General features: G+C 50.2%; 2 protein-coding genes across 13 annotated transcripts in view; one reads left to right on the forward strand and one right to left on the reverse strand.

Annotated features, from left to right (window-relative positions):
• The window catches only part of CUL1 (cullin 1), a 103,821-nt gene extending 86,710 nt beyond the window's left edge, over positions 1-17,111 (forward strand). For all 5 annotated transcript variants that reach the window (XM_055334734.1, XM_055334733.1, XM_055334731.1 and 2 more), the window contains 13 exons: positions 3,800-3,907; positions 3,987-4,093; positions 6,566-6,614; positions 6,976-7,107; positions 8,302-8,419; positions 9,605-9,681; positions 10,014-10,145; positions 10,988-11,080; positions 14,569-14,616; positions 14,697-14,779; positions 15,158-15,263; positions 15,544-15,657; positions 16,608-17,111. In XM_055334734.1, coding sequence (XP_055190709.1) covers positions 3,800-3,907; positions 3,987-4,093; positions 6,566-6,614; positions 6,976-7,107; positions 8,302-8,419; positions 9,605-9,681; positions 10,014-10,145; positions 10,988-11,080; positions 14,569-14,616; positions 14,697-14,779; positions 15,158-15,263; positions 15,544-15,657; positions 16,608-16,688 — 1,248 coding nt within the window. In that variant the 3' untranslated portion in view covers positions 16,689-17,111. The remainder of the gene's footprint in view (positions 1-3,799; positions 3,908-3,986; positions 4,094-6,565; positions 6,615-6,975; positions 7,108-8,301; positions 8,420-9,604; positions 9,682-10,013; positions 10,146-10,987; positions 11,081-14,568; positions 14,617-14,696; positions 14,780-15,157; positions 15,264-15,543; positions 15,658-16,607) is intronic.
• Positions 17,112-20,936: 3,825 nt separating this feature from the next.
• The window catches only part of EZH2 (enhancer of zeste 2 polycomb repressive complex 2 subunit), a 65,616-nt gene continuing 60,282 nt past the window's right edge, over positions 20,937-26,270 (reverse strand). For all 8 annotated transcript variants that reach the window (XM_055334933.1, XM_055334936.1, XM_055334932.1 and 5 more), the window contains 5 exons: positions 25,600-25,695; positions 24,918-24,999; positions 24,172-24,252; positions 23,929-24,013; positions 20,937-21,265 (listed from right to left, as the gene is read on the reverse strand). In XM_055334933.1, the coding sequence (XP_055190908.1) occupies positions 21,205-21,265; positions 23,929-24,013; positions 24,172-24,252; positions 24,918-24,999; positions 25,600-25,695 (405 nt within the window). In that variant the 3' untranslated portion in view covers positions 20,937-21,204. The remainder of the gene's footprint in view (positions 21,266-23,928; positions 24,014-24,171; positions 24,253-24,917; positions 25,000-25,599; positions 25,696-26,270) is intronic.

The following is a 26,270-nucleotide window of genomic DNA, read 5'->3' on the forward strand; positions in this document are numbered from 1 at the left end:
CACAGGCAGAAGGAGAAGCAGGCTCCGTGCAGGGACTTGATCCTGGGGCCTCCAGGATCACACCGTGGGCCACAGGCGGCGCTAAACCACTGCGCCACCAGGGCTGCCCAGATTTTTTTTTTTTTTTTAAAAAGACTGTACCAGTGTAGAAAATAGATTAAAAAGAGGTAGAGCGTGAGTGTTGGGTCAGGTCTGTTTGGGTGGCCAGACAGGAAACCGCATGGGTTGGTGAGGCTGGGGGTGGGGAGGAGGAGAAATTTGGTGCTTTAGACTTTGGGGGGCCAGGTGTTTGTGCTCAATCATTGTTGACCCTGGATCATGGGTTCACGGAGTAGGTTTTACCATTCCTTGTAATTTTGCAGAGATTTGAATTTTTCTACAGTAAAACCCTAGAAAAAAGGAAATGGAAAAAGCAAGCTCCAGAAGAGAAGCAGGTTCAGGGAGGAGACCAGGGCCTCTCTGATGGACAGAGTTTGGGAATCCCATGGCACAGCCAAGCGCAGGTCGTGTGAGCTGAGTGGGGAAGTCTGGTCTGGGCTAGAAATAAACATGCCTCTCACTGGCAGAGTAAAGACAAGTGAAACCACATCAGGGTGGATGATAGCTGCCAGGGACAAGCCCTGACAAGTGTCGTGTTTCTTAGCAGAAAGCCCTGCATACTGTTGAATAGAGCAGATGGTCATGAATCAAAACAGTTATTACTCCGTTCATTTTCTTAAACACCAAAAATTTAAAGTTTAATGAAAAACATGCATTTGTTCTAGCCGATCTCTCGTCTCTCCTTACCTCGGTCATGTTTATAACCCTGTGAAACACCTGCTCTTTTCTCTGTTACCCCGAGTGCTCCTACCTTCATCTGCCCTAGCCAGTTCCTAAGCGACTTCTCTCAGAACCTCAGATTCGAGGTTCAGGTTTCCAAGACTTGCTGCTTCATCATGGAGTCTGTTCAGACCCTCCTTTTGCACCAGCCAGACTGTTGGCTAGGTCTCTAGAATCTTGGGATCAGAGTCTGATGACTTCTGCACCCTTGGGGGTGATCCATCTGATGGGTCTTTCCTTCCTTCCATTTCTTGGGACATCCATGTTTTCCAAATCCTGAGTCTGAGAAATACCGCTCAAGAAATCATGGAAACAGAGAAAAGCATAATTCTCCCGCAAGCGTGATAGACAGTGTAGACACATTCCTGGCCCCGAAGAACCCACTGATGGCGAGGGTAGTGGCGCGCTCACGCAGAGTTGAAGGATAGGATGAATGCCTCCGGGAACCACAAGGAGCACACATGCTACAGAAGCAGTGCGGTCTGATGAGTCTCGCTGGTAGGTGATGCTAGGTTACAACCGTGTGTGTGCCCTCTCTGCTGCCGAGGGCGTCCTTCCTACAAATAAAATCCATGTTAGTATGGTTATGTACATAATATATTTCACATAAGTCCTTTGAGTGGTGTTCCCCAAAATAACATGTGTTGGAAGCAAAATAAGTCCTTAAACTGGCAGTTTTGATGTGTGATTCTCTGTAATGCTGTTGACCTTCCCCTTGAATGTTACCTTATCCAGATACTCCCCAACAATTTTTGCTGGCATTTTCCGGTGCCTGGATACTTTGCTGTAGGCTGGAGTTTTAACAGAGGAATTAATTGCAAAGGGAAGAAAATGTGAATGTCCTGAAATAATTTCACGTGAAATCAGAAAGCAATCCAAAACCCGAATTAGCAAAAGCAATATCAGTTTCAGTGGCAAACCTAAGATTAAGCAATGTTTTCATTGTTAAAAAAAGTTTAAATGAGTTTTATGAAATAAGATCTATGCCAGTTGGAAGATGCTTTTGGTTGCACTTGTGAATTAAGACCATCGGTGCAAAATGGGAGAAATTTTTTTACATCTGTAATAGTTGTCATGAAACAACAAGATATCTGATGGGGCAGTTAACACTGTGTGTGTGCTTTAACACTTGAAGATAGGTAATTTTTAGATATTAAATATATGTGATATTGGCTTCCAATATTTTAGGTACTTTTTATTTGGCAATCATTTTGTGTTCCCTCTTAACATTTTCCCTTATTAAATGTCTGTATCAGGTCAAGACTGCTTTACATACTGTTAAAATTATAGTCTTGTTCAACATATTTGTAATAATAATAAACTTGGCATTTTTATATTTTTTTAACAGAAAATCTCTGTAACTCTTAGTATAGCCCTATCACAGGAAAACAGTTCAAAGTATTGTAAGATGCAGAATGATTAGAATTTGGGGAATTATGTTTTTCATTTCTGAAACCTGAGTATTAATATCTGTCAGAAATTTGCAGAGGCACCTGGGTGGCTCAGTGGTTGAGCATCTGCTTTGGCTCAGGTCATGATCCCAGGGTCCTGGGATCGAGCCCCACATCAGGCTCCCTGCTCTGTGGGGAGTCTGCTTCTCCTTCTCACTCTGCCTGCCACTCCCCCCTACTTGTGCTCTCTCACTCTCTGTCAAGTAAATAAAATCTTTAAAAAAAAAAAAGGGAAAGAAATTTGCAGACTCTTGGCAGCCGTGTGAGGGCCCCACGCTCAGGCCTCCTGCTTGTGAAGGGGCCAGCTGCTGGTGTTGTCCTGGCACGTGACATCTGTCCATGCTGCCGCAGCTGTGGACTGGTCCTGTCATCTGGGCCTTTTCCCTTCTCAGAGCTGTGGAGATGTTGGCTTGGGAGTTAGACTGCCTGGGGTCAAGCCTGACAGCCGTCACTGAAGCCCTTGGCCAGATGCCCAAGTGACTTAGTTTCTTCGCCTGTCGAGCAAGAATCCAGATAGCACCAACCTCATATCATAGTGTGGTGGTGACAGTCCTTGTATGGATCCTCACACCACGGGCGTGCGGTGAGTGCCCAGCGACAGCCACTCTGTTTTTATCATTCAGGCCTGTCTCCCTTGACTCCCTACCCTCCTGGTCCTTCCTGTCTTCCTTGTGCATCCTTGCCAGAGCTTCTCCTGTGCTGATCTGGGCATTGTATTCCCATTATGTTGTTTCTTTGTCCAGAGCTCCTAATTGCCCATCCTGCCGAGTCCTCCAGTGCTCTGCCTGTCTCCCTGGCCCTGGCCTGTCCCATCCAGTCTTGCAACACAGCCAGGTGTGCGAGTCAGACCTCTCGGCCTTGCCTGACCCAGTTACACCCTTGCATACTTCCTCGGACCTTGATCTTACGCTATTCTTTCTTTTTCTTTTTCTAAGATTGTATTTATTAGAGAGCACACGAGGGGAGGGGCAGAAGGAGAGGGACAAGCAGACTCCCCGCTGAGCAGGGAGCCTCACATGGGATTCGATCCCAGGACCCTGAGATCATGACCTAAGCTGAAGGCAGACACTTAATTTACTAAGCCACTTAGGCACCCCAATCTTACACTGTTCTTACATCACCTGCCCCCCTAAACTCTAAATATCCAGCTGATTACTGATCATGCTAGCTGATTGGTTTTTCCAGCGAAGCCTAAAATTTGAATTTTTCAGAAAAAATGGGCCAAGCAAACTGTCACTTAAAAAAATTGTGTTTCCTGCAGTCCTTTGAATTTTCAAATAATTTAAAGAATCACTGTTTTTTATATAAGCTGGAAATCAGTACTTAATTTCAAGCACAGAGAATTTATTTTATTATGTATATAAGCAAAGTATCCTATGTGCTTTGATGATGGAACCAAAGCTATTTGTTGATCTTCTGTGTCAGCATCTTTGAAGAAATTTCTTAACCTTTCGGAATGTTTTATAGTAACACATGAATATATCATTTAATTCCCAGTAACCAACTTTTATCTGTTTTCCCCCCCCAAGGACCCCAAGATGTATGTACAGACCGTGTTGGATGTTCATAAAAAATACAATGCCCTGGTAATGTCGGCATTCAACAACGATGCTGGTTTCGTGGCCGCACTTGACAAGGTGGGTGTGAGCACAGCGTCTTTGCTGCAGCGTGGGGGGGCCCCACATGTCCTCTGACTGTGTTTTGTATGTCCCACAGGCCTGCGGTCGCTTCATTAACAACAATGCAGTTACCAAAATGGCCCAATCGTCCAGTAAATCCCCCGAGTTGCTGGCTCGATACTGTGACTCCTTGTTGAAGAAAAGGTATTAGTGACTTTGTGGGGATTTTTTTGTTAGTAAATCTATTTAAAGTCTCTGCTTATATATGAGAACTAAACTTCCTGTTATATTTTACATACTTTAGGTTGTCATCTTTGTACCTTTTGAGAAAACACTTTAAACCAAATACATCTTCTTTGTCTCCTTAAAAGATACTTCATGTTATAAATTCTAGTGGGTTTTTATTGTGGGTTTTTGGGTTTTTTTAATGTTACTGTGGGCTTTGAGAATTATAGAATTTATTTAGCTAAATGAAGTTCACAGGTTGGTCAAGCAGTGGTTACGAGGGTGGCAAGGAAGGAAGGAGTAAGTGTCCTTCTTGTACTCCCTGCTGATGTTCTGTGAGCCTCGGTCATGTTGCCAGGGAAGATCTGCTGTGGGAGCTCCCACTGGCTGTTTTCTGAAACAAGACTTTCTGTGCACTCTGGCATTTGAATTATCGTGTGCACTTTTAGCATTTATCTTCATGTGATCAATTCGTTTTACTGCTGTTTCGTATTCTTTGTGTATGTGTATATTTACATTTATATATTTTTAAAGATTGGGACTTGAGCTCACAACCCTGAGATCGAGTCGCTCCCTCCACCAGCTGAGCTAGCCAGGCACCCTTCGTATTCTTTATTTATTTTTATTTTTTTAAAGATTTTATTTATTTATTCATGAGAGACACAGAGAGAGAGAGAGAGAAGCAGAGACACAGGCAGAGGGAGAAGCAGGCTCCATGCAGGGAGCCTGATGTGGGACTTGATCCCGGGTCTCCAGGATCAGGCCCTGGGCTGAAGGCGGTGCTAAACTGCTGAGCCACCCGGGCTGCCCCCCCATATTCTTTTTTTTTTTTTTTTAAACCATCATGTTTCTCACCTGTTCCTCCTCCTCTGTGTGTGTGTCTATTAAGAGCTAGAGGCCTCGTGATCTCCTGTGGCTCTCTCCTCTGCATTGTGCTTCTAGGGTTCCAGGTTGTGTGTATTTGGGTATTCTCAGCTTCTGTTTCAGTTTTCCAGCAATCCATCAACAAACGCAGTCATTTCCCATGCTCCCATGTTGTCCTGGTTTTGAGATGAATGAACGTCTCTTAAAGGCTCACCTAACCCCACTGCAGAAAACACTGAGGATACCTACATGTACCAAGAAAAACACTGGAAACAAGTCCTAGAACAGAGTTGGGGAAATCCTAAGTAAAGTGTTAGCAGACTAAATTTATTAGAGAACTGAAGAATAATTATCCAGAACATAGTATTAGTGTCCTAGGAATGTAGGGATGGCTTGGTGGTAGCAAATTCAACGTAATTTACTATATTAACGGAAGTATATGTGGTCTTCCTGGCAGACATGGGAAAACGTTTGATAATGTCACTAGCTGTCTCTTTGACTTTGCCAGAAAGCCATGTCCCCAAGGCCGGTGAAAATGGGGTATTTGGGGGTGGTTTTCTATTTATTGCAAGTCTGGTCAGTGTATAATTCAGCCGTTCTAGTCAGATCTTTTCTTGTAGTCCTTCGAGAATAAAAATGCACTTTAAAGTGGAATGCCTCCTCTGACCTGATTTCATTTTTTTTAGGCTAGATTATATGAAAATTCTCAATATTTTAATTACATGCTTTAGCAGACCTTCAGTTTGTTTGGCAAAAAATTTATTATGCTTTTTATACGTTGCCTTTTCACAAGAGGCCCTCACCAAGTCTCTTGCTGTGTTGTTTCTTAGTTAATGCTGCCAAAGCAGACAGAATGGCAGACACATGCTAGGGTTGCTTCAGTGAGCACGCACTAGTGAGTGGAGCTAAGAAAGAAAACTCTTCCAGAGAGAAAAACCACCCTGGGCTACCTGTGTGAGGACTAGGACTAGATTTTCTTAGAAATACCTTTCCAGAGCTTGTTTGGTCATTTCATGTGCTGGATCATGAGCTGGATCATTTCATGTGAACTTATGGGGATCTTATCTATGAAGGACTCATAAAACCTTAAAAATTTCATTTACCCTAGAGTCACCTTTCAGTTAATACTTGTTCATAGAAGAGAAAGAATCAGTTGTTAAGGGCAGCCCTCTGTTACATAGAGCCACAGAGGAAGGCAGTGCTTGAGTGGCTTTAAACAGTTTTGTTTTCTTTAATGCTTAGGCCATTAGAAATCTACGTGTGCTTTTGGTTTTTTCAGAGTTAAATTAAAGCATATTATAGGAAGCAGTTGGCAAAGTAAAGTTCCTTTATTTTGTGTTTAGGTAGATTTCCTTTCAGAAATGAAAGGAAAACTTGAATGTTTGGGCAGACTTTAATAAGTATCCTCTGTTGATTTTCATCTTGCATGTCCAAAACGATTATTTCGTAAACATGTTCTTCCGTGATAGTTTCAGTGTAAGATTGCCACGTTGCCATAGGTGAGAAAAGTTTGGCTCAGTGGTGCTTGCTGAGTAAATGTTTACTGATTTGTTTGAAAACAGTATACCTTTTTTTTTTTTTTTCCAGTTCCAAGAATCCAGAAGAAGCAGAGCTAGAAGATACGCTCAACCAAGTGGTAAGGCGCTTCTTACTAATCACTCTGGTTTCCAGTAGCAGTTTATCTCCCAAGTTTTAAGGTTACTTGTATAGGGCATCTGAAATGTGAAAATTAATAGGATCATTTATTTTACTTCATATCTATGGTTTTACTCCCTAAATTGAGTCATTAATTTTAGCACTTATACTTTCCTCATTAGTACTAAGTCTAGACCAACTTAATATGATTAAAGGGGTTGATGAAAATATTTCAAGACTGTGGATGGTATTTTTTTTACCACTGTAAACGTTGGCACACAGGCCAGTCAAAATACAGCACCTGTGTCGGCTGCCGGCGTGTGTTCAGTGCATTAAGTCTGCTCTCTTGGTGACTTCGCTAGATGGTGGTCTTCAAGTATATAGAGGATAAAGACGTGTTTCAGAAATTCTACGCAAAGATGCTGGCCAAAAGACTCGTACATCAGAACAGTGCCAGTGATGATGCTGAGGCGAGCATGATCTCAAAATTAAAGGTAAATTTGATCATGTCCTGAGAAAAATCCAGTTTTTAAGTAATCGTGAAAGATCTTAGCTGTTGCAGGTTGTCAGTGGGCAGAGTCGCTAGTCTAGGTAACAGAGTTTGTATGGAATGGGCCCCACTGCTCCGCTACAGGGGGGTTGTTTCAGGTCAGGCCTCCCCTCCCTGTCTCACATGCTTTGCCAACCCATCCACGCTGCTCTCGGAGAGGCCTCCTGTCCCGTCAGACCCGGCTGTGCCGTGCTCACCACCGCAGCATCTCCTACTCCACACATTCAGCCCCACTCTGTCTTCACGCACCAGAACCACTCAGGGTGGCTCAGCCCACCTGCATGTGGTTGGCTTTGAGTTGGTTTGTGTTTGTTTTGCTCTGGGTTTAGTTCACTGTCTGTGATTGTACCTGCAGGAAGACAGCGTTTTACTTGATCGTTGAGCAGTTATTTCATTATCCAGCCACCTCTGCGCTGAGCTTGTGCCTGCTGACCTGTTGAGTGCTGTGATGTGTCTTAGACCTATTTCACTTTGACCTGAAATTAGTTATGTGGGTATATTATTCTGCTCAAACTGCCGTAACAAACACCATGGACTGGGGGCTTTAACACTAAAAATTTATTCTCCCAGTTCTGAAGGCTGGAAGTCCAAGATCCAGATGCTGGCTGATTCGCTTTCTGGTGAGGACTCTCTTCCCACCGTGGTGACAGCCGCCTCCTCGCTGTGCTTCAATGTGGCGAGGAGCAAGAGCAGACTCTGGCCTCTTCTTACAAGGACCCTAATCCCATCAGGAGGGCTCTGTCCTCATGACTGCATCTGGCATTCATTTCTCCAAGACCCTACCTCCCAATATCATCACGCTGGGGGTTAGGGCTTCAGCATAGGAGTTTGGGGGACACAGAGTTCAGCCCCCAGTAGTGGAATAGAGACATAAAGTAGGTCATCTGTGTGTTCTGTTAGACATCCTTGCTCCTAGATGCTCAAATGAAAGTTACTGGGTGAAAAAGACTTAACTGCTTGGCTATGGCTATGTAATTTTGGGCAGTGTATTAATTTGAATCTGTACATATTGACCCCATGAGATGTGGTTCAGTGTTACTCCTAGCTCTCATACAGTTGTATGATTTCCATCAGATTTCCTTGTATACACTTCTATTTCTGTAGAAATTAATAAGATGGTTATCTGGGTTCATTTCAGCAAGCTTGTGGTTTTGAATATACCTCTAAACTTCAGCGGATGTTTCAAGACATTGGCGTGAGCAAAGATTTGAATGAGCAATTCAAAAAGCACCTGACGAATTCAGAACCGCTAGACTGTGAGTATCCACGAGCGTGTGTAAGCTGCTTTTACGGGCAGTGTTCTCAGAGAAGCTCATGTCCTTTGTGGCAAACGAGAGAGATGACAAAATACTAAGGGTGGTCAGTGCATATCAGAAATTCCGGGACAGGCAAACAGGAAGCCCGGGGTCCTCCTGACTCCTGTGTGTCGTTAGGAGATGGCAGGCACAGAGCATGTCAGCCTTTCCCAGGGGCCCCAGCAGCGTGGCCATCCCACCCTGGGCAGCTACCAGCTCCGGGCTCCACACAGTTTAATATTTAGTAAATTTCTTTAACCTTAGTGTGGATCCTTATTCATTCTCTCTCTCTCTCTCTCTCTCTATATATATATATATATATATATATATATATATACACACACACACACATTTTATTTATTTATTTATTTATTTATTTATTTATTTATTTATTTATTTATTTATTAATTATGAGAAAGAGTTACAGATGGCTGTGTGGATCACAGAGTCAGACTAACCTGAGATCTCGGCTCCAGGTTGGCAAGGGGATGAGGCCCTGCTGGGCGCCAGGCCACGCTCTTGTTGTCAGGTCCGCGGGGTGGCACCCGGCAGGTGATGCTGACATCATCGTATGGTAGTATTGTCTTTTTAAGCAAAAAATGGGAATTTTACCTTTCCCCGAAACTGAAGAGCCATTCCACTGTTAAATGTGGCAGGGATGCCAGTGGATTCCTCAGCTATGTGATGATGCAGTTGTTATAATTTACAGGTTAGGTATCATACGTAGTGGGTGTGTGTTGTGTTTGCAGTTGTGCGCGCTGCACAGAACACCCTGGAGTGAGCCGTTGGCACTTGAGGCTTCTGTTTCCTGAGTTTGGGCCCCGGTGCCGGCTGTGCTGGGCGAGCTCGGGGCCTCAGTGGACCCAAGCAGAGCGGCCCTATGGTGTCCTCAGTCCTGAGCTACAAGTGAAATGAAAGACTGCCTCTCTCTGTAGGAAAAGAGTTTCCGGCTCTTTCCACCTTTTACTAATTGTACTTGAGTGAAACAGTCTCACTGAAATATGGTCAGTTCTGCCGTTCATACTGCAGCAGGGTTTTTCAGTCAGTGTGTTTCTTTCCATGCAAAGCAGCCCACGTTGATTTGAGCAGCAGCATTGTTGGGTTTCTGGGACTAACTGTGTTCCCGCACTTTCATTCCCGCCCCAGTGGATTTCAGTATCCAAGTGCTAAGCTCCGGGTCGTGGCCCTTCCAGCAGTCTTGCACGTTTGCCTTGCCGTCAGAGGTAAGGGTGGGTTTGTCTCGCATCCTGTTAACCCTGAGCAGAGATGAGCGCGGGGGTGTGGGAAGGGTGCGGGGGGCGGCGGTGTCTGCGGCGGGTGCCGCTCACCCCAGTGGCAACCTGCGGGCCTCACGTCTGGGCTGGTCTTCGATGGCACCCTCAAATACTCGAGTGCTTCACAGGAGTCAAGCACCGGATGTTTGCGTTTCACTTCTGTGTCACCAGCTTTTTGTGCTGTGACCCTGGAGCACTGTGTTTACTGAACGATGCTGTACCGCGTGGTGAGGCAGACGCTCCTCACAACGCTGTGTGTCCTTTTGTATCCTCTGATCCAGCTGGAGCGCAGTTATCAGCGGTTCACAGCTTTCTACGCCAGCCGTCACAGCGGCCGGAAGCTGACTTGGTTGTATCAACTGTCCAAAGGGGAACTGGTAACCAACTGCTTCAAAAATAGGTACACTTTGCAGGTAAGGTCACCTTTCTGTTTGGGGGATGTATGGTCTGAGGTCTAAACAAGGGTACAACAAATTCTAGAACTCCAGAATTCTAGAGTCCAGCGGTGGGCGCCACGGTCGAGAGGGAGGCCTGTGGCAGAGTGCAGTTTGTGGGGCAGGTGAGCTGAGATCCGATGCTTTCTCGCTGAGGGTGACCGTGACTGACTGATGCCTCTGTCCCCTCCTCCGTGAGGCGGGGGTGCTGGTGCTTCCGCTTCGGAAGCGCAGTGACTGCTAAGTGCAGTAACGTGTTTAATAAGCGTTGGGCATGGCTCCTGCCTGACGCACACCAAACGTGTAGCTTCAGAGGCCGGAGTTGTGGGTACTTAGTTATGACAGCAGCCCTCTCCCTTCGGCAGAACACCTTTGTGTTAACAGTGGCCCCCAGTGCCCTCCATGGCACCCAGTCCTGAATAGGGAGCCCTCTGTGACTACTGTCACAGTGTGCGGAGGAGAAACTGAGGCCCGGGGTCATTTAAGGCACTTCCTCGGGACCCTAGCTTATGTGGCAGAGCCAAAATTTCAGTGAGTGTGGAAGCATAAATAGCGTGTATTTATGTGTGTGAAACATTGTAGAAGAGAGTTGGGCGTTCTCTCCTGTGGAAGCTGGGAGAGGACGGCCTCCAGGAAGTGTCGCAGCAGGGTGGAGTCCTGACACTTTGTGTTCTCTTTTCTGTGGGGCTACTTGGTTTTTTGCATCTCCTGAGCAGAATTTGTTTCATAAATAAGTTCTTCAGGCTTCGGCTGTATATTTTTGGAGGTTTTTCCACGCATGTAATTTTGCTTCTCTTTCTTCTGTATGTGGGGCCTCAAAGGCATCCACGTTCCAGATGGCGATCCTGCTTCAGTACAACACGGAAGACGCCTACGCCGTGCAGCAGCTGACGGACAGCACCCAAATCAAAATGGTATCTCCCCGCCTCCCGGCCTCCCGTGTGTGCTGCAGGCTCCTTGATCTGGCGAGCGCTGTGGGGACGGAGGGACAGAAGACCTGGGGGTCTTCGACCTGAAATAGTGATTTCCCTTAGGATTATAAGTAATGCACATTGTTTTTTAAAAAATCTTCGTTTTTAAACTCGGTATAATGTGCACACGTGAGCACATGATTTCCCTCGTTCATTCAGTCCGTCCTTCACCCTCTTCCCAGCCAGGCTTTTCCTACTAAGCCTGCATGTCACTTAATTATAGTGGTATTCTTCCTATCAGTCATACTATTTAGTGACATTTATCTCCCATACATAAAATTTGCCATTTTTAAGTATGCTGTTCAGGGTGTACGTAAAATACACAAGGTTTTCACAAGGCCATACAGCCACCACCACTGTCCCAATTCCAGAACCTTTCCGTCATCGCAAAAAGAAACTCATCAGCATTTAGCAATAACCACGTTCCTCTCCTCTCCTCTCAGCCCCTGACAACCACTAACTAACTTTCTGTCTCTGGATTTGCCTCCCCTGGGCATTTCATGTCCCTGGTTGTGGTGTTTCTTTTCTGTCTGCCTTTCACTTACCATGCTTTCAGGGTTTCTTCGTGTCATAGAATATATGTGTGTTTTATTCTGTTTTACGGCTGGAATACGTTCCAGTGTATGGACGGACCACATTATGTTTATTATTTGTTCTCCAGCTGATGGACATTTGGGCTGTTTCCCCATTTTGATCATTAGGAATAGTCCTGCTGTGAACACTCACGTACACGTGGTAGGAATGCGTTTTCAGGTTTCTTGGGTATTTGTCTGAGATGTGGAATATCCGAGTCGTGGTGGATTAGCTCATTGAGGAACAGCGTGGCCGCCCCTGTTCACAGGCTCGCCAGCAGTGCATGAGGGCTGAGGGCTCTGGGCTCTGGTTTCTCCGCATCCTGACCAACATTTGCATTTCCCTTTTCTTTCTTTTTTTTTTTTTTCTTTTCTTTTTTTTACTTTCTAGCCACGCTAGTGGATACGAAGACACCTCATTGTGGTTGTGTTCACATTTCACATTTCCCTACCAACTGATGGTGTTGACTGTCTCCTCAACCTGACTTGACCATTTATATATGTTCTTGGAAGAAATGTCTGTTTGAATCCTGTGGCCATGCCCATGTTTTATTTGCCCTCTACTGTTGTAAGAATTCTGTATTTTTTGTACATGGAGCCTCTTTTTCATTTGTTGCTTCTGCTTTTGGTGTCCATCTAAGGAACCATTGCCTGATTCAAGGTCAGAGATTTCCTTCCCTGTTGATTGGTAATGCCTTGTTGAAAATCAGTTGACCATAGATGGATGGGTTTCTTTCTGGATTCTCAGTTCTTTTCTAGTCACCTGGATGTCTGTCTTTATGACAATATGTCATCGTCTTGGTTGCCGTTGTTCTGTAGTAAGTCTTGAAACTGAGACCTCCAGCTGTGTTCTTTTTCAAAATTGTGTTGGCTGTTCTGGGTCCCTTGCATTCCCGTAAGAATTTCAGAGTTAGCTTGTCCATGGTTAGAGACTACATCACATCTGTGGATTGCTGTGGGGCGTACCTCTGCATTATCAGTAGTAGGTCTTCCAGCCCATGACCGTGAGCAGCTTTACGTTCATGTAGGTTGTCTTTCATTTCATTTCTCTCAATTGTGTTTCATAGTTTTGTGTATGCAAGTCTTGCACTTTGGTTAAATTTATTCCTAAGTATTGTGCTTGGTGCTACTGTAAGCGGAATTGGTTTTTTTGTTGCTAGATAACGGAAGTAAAATTGATTATTGGATATTGATCGTGTATCTTGCAACCTGGTTAAACTCATTTAGTTTTTTTGAAAATTCTTTAATGTTTTCTTTATACATAATCACGTCCTCTGCAAGTAGAGCTAGTTTTACTTCCTTCTCCTACTTGGATGCTTTTTATTTTGTCTTCTTGCCTGATTGCTTTGGCTGGAATTTCCAATACAGTGTTGAAGAGAGGTGATAAGAATAGACATCCTTGTCTTGTTCCTGATCTTGGGAGAAAGCTTCAGCTTGTTACTGTTAAGCATGGTATTAGCTATAGGTTTTTCTTAGATTCCTATTATTAGAAGTTCCCTCTATTCTTGGGGGGTTTTTTTGTTTGTTTGTTTTTAGTGTTTTCATCATGAAAAAATGCTGAATTTTGTTAAACTGCTTCTCCATGGAGATAAAAATGTGCTTTTTGTCTATTAATATAGTCTATTACAGTGATCGCTTTTCTTATTGTTGCCACCTTGCCTTTCTGGGTGAACCCTAGCTGGGCATAGTATAGAATACTCTTTATATGATGGTGGGCTGCGTTTGCTGGTATTTTCTTGAGAATTTTTACATCTACATTCATAGGGATATTGATCTGTTGTTGTGATGTTTTTGTCTGGGTTTGCTGTCAGCAGTGATACTGGCCTCTTTGAGTGTCAGGAGAATCATTTCTTTTTCAGTCATGCCTCAAGTTAGCCCAAAATATATCTGCAAATTCTAATAACAAAATGAACTTGCCCCTTTGTGGGTGAGAGTCTTTCTCACTCCTCACATCAGAAGACCTCAAATCAGGGTAGAGGCTCAGGCCGCCACAGGCTGTGGGGAGGGTGCTGCTTTGGCCCCTGCGCCAGGCTAGCCGGCCTTCTGCCAGGAGGAGTACTTCCTGTGGGGAGGGCTGCTCCCTCCCTGGGACACATCGTCCCTCCATCAGATTTAGCTCTCAAGTGACTCCTCTGTCCCCATCCTGCTTGAGGGGTCTGGGCTTGTCACTAGACCAGAGGCCTCTCGCTTTTGTAGCCGTAGGTTTGTACCCTCGGACCAGAATGGGGATCGCTCGAGGCAAGGGCGGGCCCGCTCTGCCCCTTGGGGTAGGCGGTGAGGGCAGGTGGCATGCAGGCATGGGGCAGATGCTGTCGTCTGGTGTCGTGGGACACAGTGGTAGAAGGGCCTAGAAGTGGCCCCCCAGCCATGGTTACAGGCGAGGAAATAGCCAGAGGCGCCCACGGTGCTAAGAGTTGAGCGAAGGAAATGGACAGTGGGGTTATGGTCACCGAGGGCCGCCGTGTTCGTGAGCAGGCTGCTCGTGCTCTCTTCCAGAAGCCCTCGAGCGTTGCTTTTGTGGTGATCTGTGTCCCAGATGAGCTGTCGGACAGCTAAGGGGTGAATACGTTCCTGGAGGTTGAAGTGAGGAATCAAGGTGGTTTCTGGTATTTAAAACTGAGTCGTCAGTTCTTCTGACGAGGTGATCAAGGCCAGAGAGGGGCTGGCGTCGCTCGAAGGAGGTGCTGGTGGCGGTAGGGGATGTCGGGACCTCTTAAGCACCCCTCTCCCCCGGGTACATTCTTCTATCTGGGCGGCTGCTGTGTGTCAGGAAAACCAACTACGGGATTGCGTGTGGTTTTTACTGCAGAGAGAAGTGCATTTTTTCTGTTTAACTTCTCTTTTTCTCTTTAACTGCAGGACATTTTGGCACAAGTCCTACAGATTTTATTGAAGTCGAAGTTACTGGTATGTTTGTGCATGTTCTGTGTTCAGCTAGAACGAAGCTCTTTCCTGACATCGTGTAGTAACGGTCGTCTTCCTCGTAGGTTCTGGAAGACGAAAATGCGAATGTTGATGAGGTGGAATTGAAGCCAGATACCTTAATAAAATTGTATCTCGGTTATAAAAAGTAAGGAAAATCTTAAGTAGGTGTTCCTAGACCACAGACCCCCACCCACCCCCACCCCCACGTGGCTGCGAGTGGAGGCTGGGTGCGGGGTGGCCTCGGCACAGGAAGGGCTTCCGCCTCAGGATCCCAGGTGTCCTTCGCCTGACTCCCTGTCCGGTTTTGGTGGTTCCTGTTTTTGGCAGCCGGCTCCTCGGGGGCTCGCGAGTCTGGACCTCTGTGTCCGAGGGTCTTGATTTTATTTCATTTGACAAAATTTGGGAGGCCAGAGGGCGGCGCGGGGGCTCCTGTGACGCAGGTGTCCTGTCACTGGCTGCGGGGGAGGCCCTCCGCGCCTGTCTTTGGGAGCCACAGTGATTGGTTTCCTGCGTTTCTTGACAGTAAGAAGTTAAGGGTCAACATCAATGTGCCGATGAAAACCGAGCAGAAGCAGGAACAAGAAACAACACACAAAAACATTGAGGAGGACCGCAAGCTGCTGATTCAGGTGACTCTGGCCCCGCGTCGGGTTGGGGCTGCGGCGGCGGATCGAAGCCGGTGGGTGGCGTGTGCAGTGGCCGTGGCTCGGGGCAGCCAGCAGCGGCTGAGCCAGACACGGTGGCAGGTCACGGAAGGCCTGGGCTGGGGTCCCAGCAGGGCGGCCCCCGTGGCTCCAGTGTGGACCCCGGAGTGGCCCACGGGCTGCCTGCGGTGCATGGGGCGGTTGCCTGGGGCGTCTGAGGGCGGCTGTAACGGGGAACGTGCTGTTTCCCCCATGGGTGGTGCAGGCGGCCATCGTGAGGATCATGAAGATGAGGAAGGTCCTCAAGCACCAGCAGCTGCTCGGAGAAGTTCTCACTCAGCTGTCCTCGAGATTCAAACCGCGGGTCCCAGTCATCAAGGTACCAGAGCCTGCAGCCGCAGCGCTGCGCTGATTATGTGAGAAGAGCAAAGGCGTAGCAGAGACTAGTGGAAAGAACGCGGCTTAGTCATCCATGCCAGGTTTCTACAGAAGGAAATAGGCTTAATTTTTTAGACTTTTTGTTGGCATGTCCCATCTCCCGAGCAGCATGCACATCCTAGAGGGCCCGAGTAAGCACGCTTGTACAACCAAGACCCCGGTTCAGGAGGTTAGAACGGGACTGGCATTCCAGAAGCTTCCCCTTTGGCCGTCTCCTGGCCAGCACCTCTGCTCCCTGGAGGATCACAACCCGCCGAGCGTCCCGCCTGCGGCGGTGCTGTCTATGGGGTGCTCGGTGTGCGGACAGGGCTTCTAGGGCTCCCACTCTGCTGTGTCCGAAGACGGGCCCCGCGTCACGTTCGGGGGACCGTCTCCTCTGTATTTAGGCTGTCCGTCGCCCGCTTGTCCCTGCTCTGTGGTCCTCCCTGGGGGGCGCCCACAGCTCCGGGCCATCGCCTTGCCTCCTTTCTAGTGGGTTCTTGAACATGGAAGCTCAGTGGCTTTCTCTCTCTGAGACCACTCGGTAAAGAGCAGCTGGGACGGAGCGGAGCCCCCGAGGGTGGCAGTGAGAGGTGACTTCCCGACAGGCAGGGGGAGGCCCCCTCCGGGTCTTGGGGTGCTGGGACACCGTGCCTGGGCTGTTCCCAAAGGGCCCCGGGCGACCTCCCTGCGAGGACATTGAGGAGCTGGGTAGTTTCCTGGCTCAAGAAAGTGAGGTCGGGGCTGCCTGGGAAGTAAAGTCGCTCTGCAGGGCGCGTGGGGTGGGGTGGGTCCCCAAGTGAGCCTCCAGGGGCAGGGGCACAGCCCAGGTGAGGCGGCCGGGCTCCATTCTGCTAATAAGTGTGTTTTTCTTCCTTCCATTACCTCTGTTTTTCTTAAAATAATGCCCAGAAATGCATTGACATTCTGATCGAGAAAGAATACTTGGAGCGAGTCGATGGTGAAAAGGACACCTACAGTTACTTGGCTTAACCCTTCCAGAAGGGTCTGCCTGCGACCTGCAGCGAAGAGTTCCCGGTGGAGAGAACAACCCGAGTTCATAGCAAGCAGCCAGCCTGCCACCATTTGAACCTCCCTTTTTAGACCTGAGGCCAACCGCCCCCCGCTGGCCTCAGCCGGACATCAGAACTGCTCAGGATTGATACATTTCAAGTCTGTAAATATGGACACCAACGCCATTTAACCTAATTTAAGAACAGAGGGGACTCGAACCTCCCCTGCTGAGGGCTGCATGCTACTGCATCTAAACCGCTACGTTGGCTACGGGGTTAACAGCTGTCGTCCTGGCAGCACTTGGAGAGCAAGTCTAATGGGCCCACGTGTAATCTGCTATGAAAGACCATTTGTATAGTGTGTTTCATTTTTTAATGTGTGAAAATAAAGAAAATTAAAGGATTTCTGTACAAGTCGCATTTGGTTTTGTTTTAAGTTTTACTAATTTCTACATGTAAATAAAAGATACAATGATGGTGCAGATTTACAATCCGGTGTCTTGCTGTGGTCGGAAAGGCTGCAACCGGTAGGCTCCTGTCCACACTCGCCGGGGTCGCCGCGGCCTCCTGCCCGTGGGGCCTGCAGGACGCGTGGGGGCCCGCGGGGTCGGCCCCGAGGAGGGCGGGCGCTGGCCCTGCCGGGCCCCCAGGTTGGAGGCTCACACAGCAGGGGAGGCTTCGTGGGGACCGCAGCGGCCTGCGGGGGCCGCGAGGCGGGGCGGAGCGGAGCCTGTTGGGGCCCCTGGGTGACCGGCGCCCCCTGCCCTGCGCGCCCCCCCCCCCCAGCGATGAACCTCCCGGTGCCCGGCCCAGCCCCGTTCAGCACCTATTAGGACCCGCGACACCTGGAGGCTGAAGGTCCGCTCCCAGCTTCCCGTGTCCAGCACCTCTTTTCCAGTTGCTGCAAGATTCTCAGCACGCACCGGGGAGACCGGCGAGGACCCCAGGTCGAGGGGTGCCCGGGGTCCCCACCGCAGCCCTCCCCTCCTCAGGCCAGACTGGCTGCGGACGCCGCGGAGCCAAGGTGAGGGGGGTCCTGGGGAAGGGGAGTGCTCGGGGCTGCCTCCACCCCCACCAGCTCCCACCCCTCCCAGGAACAGAGAACTGCAGCTGTCGCCTTCAAGCTGCCACCTCCGGGGAGACCTCGCGGGGCTCGTGCCCGAGGAACACCACCGGCATCCAGGCTGTGGGGCTCGTGGTCCAAGGGAGTGGGTAGGAGCCGGAAGGTGAGGCCGCAGTCAGCAGCCTGTGAGCGACCAGCCTATCCTGTGCTCTGGAGCCCTCAGTGCCTTGGGGAGAACATTCGAGAACGCGGGGGTGGGGAGGGGGAATGCAGTTTTATTTTTTTTTTTTTTAATTTATTTGAGACAGAGGCAGAGACACAGGCAGAGGGAAGAGCAGGCTCCCTGCAGCGAGCCCGACGCAGGACTCCATCCTGGGGCTCCAGGGTCACGCCCTGGGCTGAAGGCAGCGCTAAACCGCGGAGCCCCCGGGATGCAGTTTCAAATGTTCCATCGCCAGGGCTTTTTAAGATGGCCCGTCCCCCTGCACGCTGGTCCCTAATTTTCCTTTGCAAGAAATTCAGATTTCACCACACCCGGGTGAAAAGTCAAACAGGCTGACCCGTCTCTGCATTGAATCCCCCTTGGATGAAGCTCACTGTAGCAATCCCCATCCCCTGGCTGTCCGGGCGGCTGGATCTGACCACCGGAGCCTCGGCTCGCCAGCCCACGCACCTGTCCAGCGGCGGACCAAACGGCCCCGTCCTCCTCACAGGTGAACGCGGACTTTTTTGTAAACGGCCTTGTCGGAGGTGCGGTTGGCGCCGAGGCTCCGCTCACCTCACCGTGGGCTGCTTCTAACCAGGAACCCACAGCCCCCCCGCCGGAAGCTGTTCAACAGAGGGCTGAGCTGCAAGCATCTTCAGCTCTTTCCAGTAAAAGCCCAAAGCTCCTAAAATTTCCAGCGGAATGCTTTAGTTCTGTGAAAATGGGCAGCCCGGGGGGCGCAGCGGTTTAGCGCCGCCTTCAGCCCGGGGCCTGATCCTGGAGACCCGGGATCGAGCCCCACGTCGGGCTCCCGGTGCATGGAGCCTGCCTCTCTCTCTCCCCTGAATAAATAAAATCTTTAAGAAAAGAAAAACCGTTCACACTAGGAACTTGTCTTCATGACAGGTGCAAGCTGAAATGACACGATGTTCCCTCACGGGAGTGGCGCTGGCGGGGCGGAGGGCAGCTGCCGAGCACCCGGGTGGACCTGAAGCCAGGACTTTGCCTCGCTCGACGGACACGGTGAAGGCTGGAGGTTGGATAAACCAGGACAATATTGAAAAACAGTTAAGCAGCTTCTAGATGGATTGTAGTTTGCATTTTCCTCAGAGACTACTAAGTACCGACTGGGAGTAACTGACAAGCAGAATGTTCTCACGGGGGCCTGCGCGTCGTTGGTCTGGGCCCGGATGTCCTCTGCCCGCGGTTCCTCAGGACCAGGGGAGGCAAGGCTTAGAGGGAGCCCCGAACTGGGAAACGGTGCCCGGAACATCTGTGCATCCTGATGCAGCCCTCGGCTCCCCACATCCGTCCTCCTCCTGGGTTTCCCCTGGTGGGGAAGGAAGCACGAGGCTCACACACTTTCACCTCCCAGTGGGGAGCTCTGGGGGTGGGGAGAGCACCCACTTTTTGAACTTAGTTTTTCCCCCACATCTTGGCTTTAATTGGGTGTTTGAACACCTCATAGGTCAAGCTCTGTGCCCCACCCTTGCCCCATTATAAAGCCTGAACCCGACCAGATCGGATTAAAGATGCCCTTTGTCACGTGACCGGGCGCCCGTCCAGTATTTCTGCTCAGAGAACCTGTGCTCACGACGTCGGCCAACAGGACCCGCGAGGCGCGTTTCAGATCCAAGTACAAAAAGCTTGTGTGCGCTGCTCAGAATCCCTGCTCTCTGCTAAGACTTCGGTGTGGCTGATGCATCTGGGTCTGTGGGGGTCCTGAGCAGACCTCCCCTGGGCTCGAGGATCACGCCCCCACCCAGCCGTTCACGCTCCCACCAGGACAAACACTGTGGCTGGAAGCAGCTCCTTGTCCCGACATCGCTCATCGACTGGGCGATCATGAAGGAATGGGCTCCGCTCACCTGAGTGCCAAGTGGGGGATGCACCTCCGAGGGCGAGCACCGTGGCTGCCCTTCGGGAAGCAGCAGCAGCCAACTGAGCTTATGGCGCCGTCTCCCGGACAAACACCACTGAGTCCTTCCAAACCAGACGTGGCCCAGAACACAAGCAGCACAAACGAGATTGGCAGCTGACGCCAGGGCTGTTCGTTGCAAAAAAAGCAAAGTGGCAAATAACTTTTCCGACTGGCGTCGCTACGGCTGATGCACCCCGGACCAGAGAGGCTTATCAGTGTTTGCATAACTGGAAAGAAAGGTGGGTGGGTTTGCTTTTAAAGATTTTATTTACTTGACAGCACAAGCAGGGGGAGGGGCAGGGCCGGGAGAGGGAGAAGCAGGCTCCCTGGGGGGCACCGGACACAGGGCTCAATCCCAGGACCCTGAGACCATGATCTGGGCCAAAGGCAGATGCTTAGTGGAATGAGCCACCCAGGTGCCCCAGAAAAGTAGGTTTTTAATTAGTTTCACATTAAATATTCTCACATCATGTAAATCACACCTGGAGCCGGTACTCCAGAAAAGGCAACTGTAGCCCACAGACCGATGACAGCGGTCAGTCTAGGAGCCAGCACCCCATGGCCTTCACGCTCCCCCTCCCAACCCTGCTTAATCTTTACTTCAAAAAAGAAAACTAGTTTGGTCCCACCCAGCACCTTGGTAGTGAGGAGCTTCTGACCGCGTGTCTAACCTCCCCTGGGCTTCCGCGCCGTAGCCAGCTGGGCCTGCCGCTACTTTATACACAGAGAAGGCAGCTCAGAGGCTCCGGTGCCAGGGGACCCGCCCGCCGCGGCCTCCGGATGCCAGCCTCGGTCGCTTGCGGGAATCTTTCACTTAATAGGCAATACTGAAGTTACGATCAGACAAATTGTCAATTATAAATATGCATGTGTTACGCAGCATGCACAGATCATGTAATTATATATTCTATTTAAGCTTCACAGAATGACCAAGCATCCCGGGAGCTGAACGTGAGCGTGTTCTCCCGTTAGAGACGCATCCCTTTTCTAAAATCAATCCGCGGACAGATCTGTACCATTGATGACCCAACAACAGGGGGAAGTTCAAGTATTCTTTATTCAAAGTTGAAAAATGTACCATACTGCATTATTGCAAAAATTCACTGGTACAAAACACTTTGCAGCTGGTGAGAAGGCAATAAAAAGTGGATTTTTAAACTCATTACTATAAATTATTCTTACAGTACTTTGCAAATTCAGAATTTCAAACTGCATTTTATTTTTCTAAATTGCCCACAGTACTCGAGGTTCCTGAAGCTAAGGCAGCTGTTCCAGAAAGGAGGAGGGGGAGGAGGAGGTAGCAGACGTCAAGGGATTTCCATCTCTCTTTCGATGCCCACGTACTTCAGGGCATCAGCCTGGCTGTATCTGAAACAGCAGGAAAAAGGAATGAGCGAGCATCCAGCACAGGGGGAGACCCACACAACCAAGCCGCTCCACTCAGCGTGTGCGTTAAAACGTCTACGAAGGCCCTCGTGCGGACAGGCCCGGCCGTGGGCGCTGCCTACGGCGGTGGCACTACTTCTACCGCAGGGGAGACGTGCCCACACCTGTCAGCACAGCCCCTCCCGCGCTTTCTCCCCGGCCTGCCCGAGACGGCTCGGGAGGGGGGCGGGCGTGCATGATGGTGGGAGGGCAGGAGACAGTACGGTCGGGCCAGGAAAGCAGCCCCAGCCTCCAAGTGAAGAACCGGAACCTGGCAAACAGGAGGCCCAAGGTGCCCCCAAGGGAGCCTCGGCTGCTGCGCACACATGAAGTGGGGGGGGGGGGGGGGGGCTGGGGGGGTGTCCTGGGCTCCCGTCAGGTATGGTATCCAGCTCGCCCTCGCCCCTGCAGCACATCCCCAAGAATAGGGCTACAACACGTGGCTTGTTCCAGACAACCCTGCTCAAAAGCGAAGCTTCTAAATGGGACAAATACTCGGACATGGGATTTTACACAGCTAAAAAGTCCTCTGTTGCAATTTAAATCTATGCTGTCGACCTCAAAGAGCTGGACTACACTGCCACCCAGACAGCTGGCGCGACTTCCCCCACAAGGACCCAGGCGGTGACCAGGAAGGATAATGCGCCGACTGTGCCTTAACCGTTAATACTAAATACGAACAATGTACTAAGTGCTCTGGCTAATAGTAAGGAGTCTCTAAACACACCAGCGTCAGACACAACCTCTAGTAAAAGCACGCCGCACACCCTGTGTGAATACAGCGCGGCCACACGGACTTGAAAATGCACCTGCAGGCGGCCCCCAGCTCCTCCCAGAGGGGTGAAGAATGGGGCCCTCCACGTCGTCCCTGTGGCGTACAGGCACGCCGCAGTTTATTGCGTTTTGCAAATACTTTTTAAGCACTGAAGGTTTGTGGCAACCCTGCATCGAGCACACCCGCCAGTGCCATTTCCAACGGCGTTTGCTCACTTCATGCCTGTCCACTGTGGTCCTTCATTCTTAGAGAATTTCAGACTTTATCATTGGGCGGTCTTGGCTGTTACTACTGTAATTGTTTTGGGGCGCCACGAACTGCACCCTCCTGAGATGACAGATCGGATGGACAGAGGTCATGTGCCCTGACTGCTGCACCGACCGGCTGTTCCCCCATCTGTCCCCCTCTCGTCCCTGAGACAACAATATTGAAGGCAGGCCGGTTAATAACCGTACAGGGGCCTCTATGTGTTCAAGTGAAAAACAGACCTGTGACCGACTTATTTGAGAGAGTGAGGAGGGGAGGGGCAGAGGGAGAGAGACTCTCATCTCAAGCAGGATCCCACTGTGTGCAGAGCCTGATGCGGGGCTCCATCTCACGACCCTGAGGTCACGACCTGAGCCGAAATGAACGGTCTGACGTTTAACCTTAATAGGCAATACTGAATAGGCACCCGTGGCCACCCAGGCCCCCGTGTCTCTGCACACCAGCAGCAAGGCCCAGAGCTTCATCATTTCTAGTTTCTGATTTAAAGGGAAAGCGGCAGTGGTTCCCACAGGAGAGCACAGCAGGCACAGTTCCCTTAGGCCAAAGCCTAATCCAGAGCAAGGCCGACTCCCTTCAGTTCTAGGACGGCTGAGAGGGGAGGAGGCTGCGGAAGGAAAGTCTGAGGCTGGGAGGCTGGTTCGGGAGGTTTAAGGGAAGCAGCCACCTCCACGCCATGAAGCGGCAGGTTTCCAGAAGACCTAGCTAAGATAACCGAAGAGGGTGCTGCACCGAACAACACATTTTCAGTGTAGACGAAACAGCTTCTACCAAAGAAGCTGTCAGCTAGGACTTTCAGCCGGAGAGGAAAGGTCAGTGCCCGGCTGACCCTCTCGTGAGGGGCTAGTGCAGCTGGTGACGAGGCTGAAGCTGGTACTCGGTGACCATCCCGAAAATCTCAGCGTCCTTAGGGATGACGCGAAGTCTACTGTGCCTGTGTTCTCCAAATGGAGCAACGAAGAAACAGCGAGACAACAGGACGAGGAGTGGAGCCCAGAGAGGGACTGAACGGCCGCGAGCGAGCTCAGCACCAAACGTGAACAGACGAGCAGGTGCTTCTCAGGGACCAGCCAAGAAAGTGGTTTCCCAAGTTGGCCTCCTCCTGGTGGACACGCTGTCAAGACGGTTGAAACTACAACCGAGGACTGGGAACACGACAGCGGCCTAGCTGGTGGACCGGGCCGGGCCCGAGGACACACTGTTCTGAAGGCGGCTCTCCGGGGGGTACCGTGCACCGAGCTGCATCGCCGGCTGCAGGGAACCGCTCGTGCTGGAAGAGCCACTAATGCGGCAAACTGCACGGCAGCACCAAGTCCATCCGCCAGCAGAAAGATTACAATTCCTTTACCGCAGTGGCCGGGACCCGAACCCACAATATCTGAGGTTCGCCTGTATCTCAAATATACCCATTACTTGTGTAGCCTAACTAACCAGCCACGCCCCGACAACCAAAAATAAATTCCTCTAAAAAGAGATCTGACAAAGAGTAAGAAGACAGCCTTTGTCCACAGCCCAGAGTCCAGGAAGATGAAGCCCTCAGGTCACACAGAGGTATGCTGTTACCAACCTGTAATCAAAAAACAGCTCTTCGCCGGTCTGGATGGCTCTCTTAGCAAAAATCCCTATCCTGTGATCGCCGTTAACCATCATAACTGGAGAGAGAGACACAGTATCCGTGAGTTGGATGAAGACAGGCCACGGGGAAGGCCTGACTCACGCACAAAGTCCACGTCAGTCCCAGGCTGCTCCAGTCCCCCCTCCCTGGTCTGCAAGCGGTTCTGTTGGGGACTCGGACTCCATCGGCACCTACCTTTTGCATAGCAGTTTGGATTTACTGAGTGATTTGCAAAACGAATTTTGTTACCCTTGCGGGTTGCATCCACCACAAAATCTAAAAAGAAGAAAAAGTAAGTACAGTCCAGTGAATAGGTTCAGTCCCAGGTCTGTAAACACAAAGTTCTGACAATTCTGGAGACACCCCAGCCCTAGTTTCTTCAGGGCTTGCCTTTATAAAGCACAGGGTGTGCATTCTTGACTTCAAGAATAAGCATCTCACATTTAAAATACCTTTTTCATTGCACTCTCTGTGGAACATGTTCATGGAGACCTCATGCCCCAAGTTAACCTGATGTTGGGAGTGAATCCCCACCCCCAGCAGCAACACCTACTGCGGCCTCACCAACCTGAGATCATCATCTAGAAACCAGCTTCCTATTCCCCCCCGGGCCTCTGACAACAGGCAGGGGAGCCCCAGAGAAGCTGCACGTCTGGGGGCTCGAGCCCCTCCCTCCCCAGGTCAGACGGAGCACTAAGGAGGCAGGGGCCCAGGTGGCCATGGGGACACAGCAGGGAGGCAGCAGCAGCACAGCCGCAAGCTCAGGGCAGCCGTCCGGAGTGGCCCCAGCAGCAGATGGCTCGGAACCATCTGCCCCAGCCCGGCTGGCTTGCCAACAAACTGCCCAGTTCCACACCTGTGCCAGGGAGTCAGGGACCCCAGGAGCTCATACGGAGAAGGGGCTCCTCGATGCGTCCCGGGGGCCCCCAAGTCAAACGTACCATTGTTCAAGTTGAAGAGAAAGCTGCACATGTATTTATCGTAGACCTTCCCTCTTCTGTCTGCTTCATCTTGAGAAATAATCTAAAAAGACAGGCCGAGGACAAGACCTGGATCAGCTGATCAGGACAACCTCGGGCCCCCATGAGGAACCCCAACGAATGGTCCCTACGGCTGGCCTTGCTCCCCCATTCGGCCCACATGCTGGTGTCACAGGACCAGGGTCTTTCAAGGACTTCATTCTCACAGAGAAAGGAATCGTGCTGGCAGAAAGTGATTATTAACAAGTCTCCACTGAAGAGAAAAGACAAACTGGGTGGCTTAATTCCAAAATGAAGCCAGCCCGATGGCCGGTCCCTAACTCTACGACTGAAAGCCACAGGATGAAGGACACCGTCGTCTCTAGATCCTTATCCATCAGGCTGTGGACTGAGCAGGGCACACTCACAGCACAGCTCTCGTGGCCACGACCGAAGCGCCCATTTACCAAGCGAGCCGCACCTACCAGCAGGAGTTAAGTCCAAGCTGAAAAGGCATTTTTTAAATCAATTCACTTCTCATCAGACCCAGTAGACCAGTCCAATGAAATCAATCCAAAACAAAGGGAGTTACTACACACGACACCCCCGAACCCATGTGGTTCGCATGCGCGGCGCCGCCCGGGGCTGGGTCCCCCTGCCTTACCTCTCCACAGTACTCCGAGATGAATTCATTTTTCTGCACAGGGTCTTTGATGAAAATCCCCCAGCCTGCCACGTCAGACGGCGCCAGCAGCAAGTGCTAGAGAAGGAAACGCACACAATCGCATCATCGAAGGAGAGCAAAGACGGGAGAGTCAGTCAGCTACGTGACGGCCCAGGGCCGTCCTCAGCCCGGTCCCAAAGTCACACAACCCGCTGCCGCCAGCAGGAGAGCTCCGAGCGCGCTGCACCAGGGCCCAGCGTCCCAGGTATGGGACAACAGTGGTTTCTTTTGTAAATAAAGCGATCTCTGGTCATACTGTTGAGCAAATGAGACCCAAGTGGTTCAAGTACGCTATTTTCTGTCTCAGGAGTTCTACCAGGCGCCTATAGAAGGCACGTCAACGCGAACAGTTTCTGAACAAACTGAGAGGACCTGACAAGTGTGGGGGTGGGGGAGGAATGAGAGTCTTAGGACTGAGCAGGTGTGCCCTGGGGACTGTACCTCGCATCACTGTGACGGGATGACTAACAACCTAGGGACGCCCGGGGGGCTCTGTGGTTGAGCATCTGCCTTCGGCTCAGGTCTGATCCCAGGGTCCTGGGATCCAGTCCCATGGGGAGCCTGCTTCTCCCTCTGCCTGTATCTCTGCCTCTCTGTGTCTCATAAATAAA

Source organism: Nyctereutes procyonoides, unplaced genomic scaffold (genome assembly GCF_905146905.1).
Source record: "Nyctereutes procyonoides isolate TBG_1078 unplaced genomic scaffold, NYPRO_anot_genome, whole genome shotgun sequence".
NCBI classification, from domain to species: Eukaryota; Metazoa; Chordata; class Mammalia; order Carnivora; family Canidae; genus Nyctereutes; species Nyctereutes procyonoides.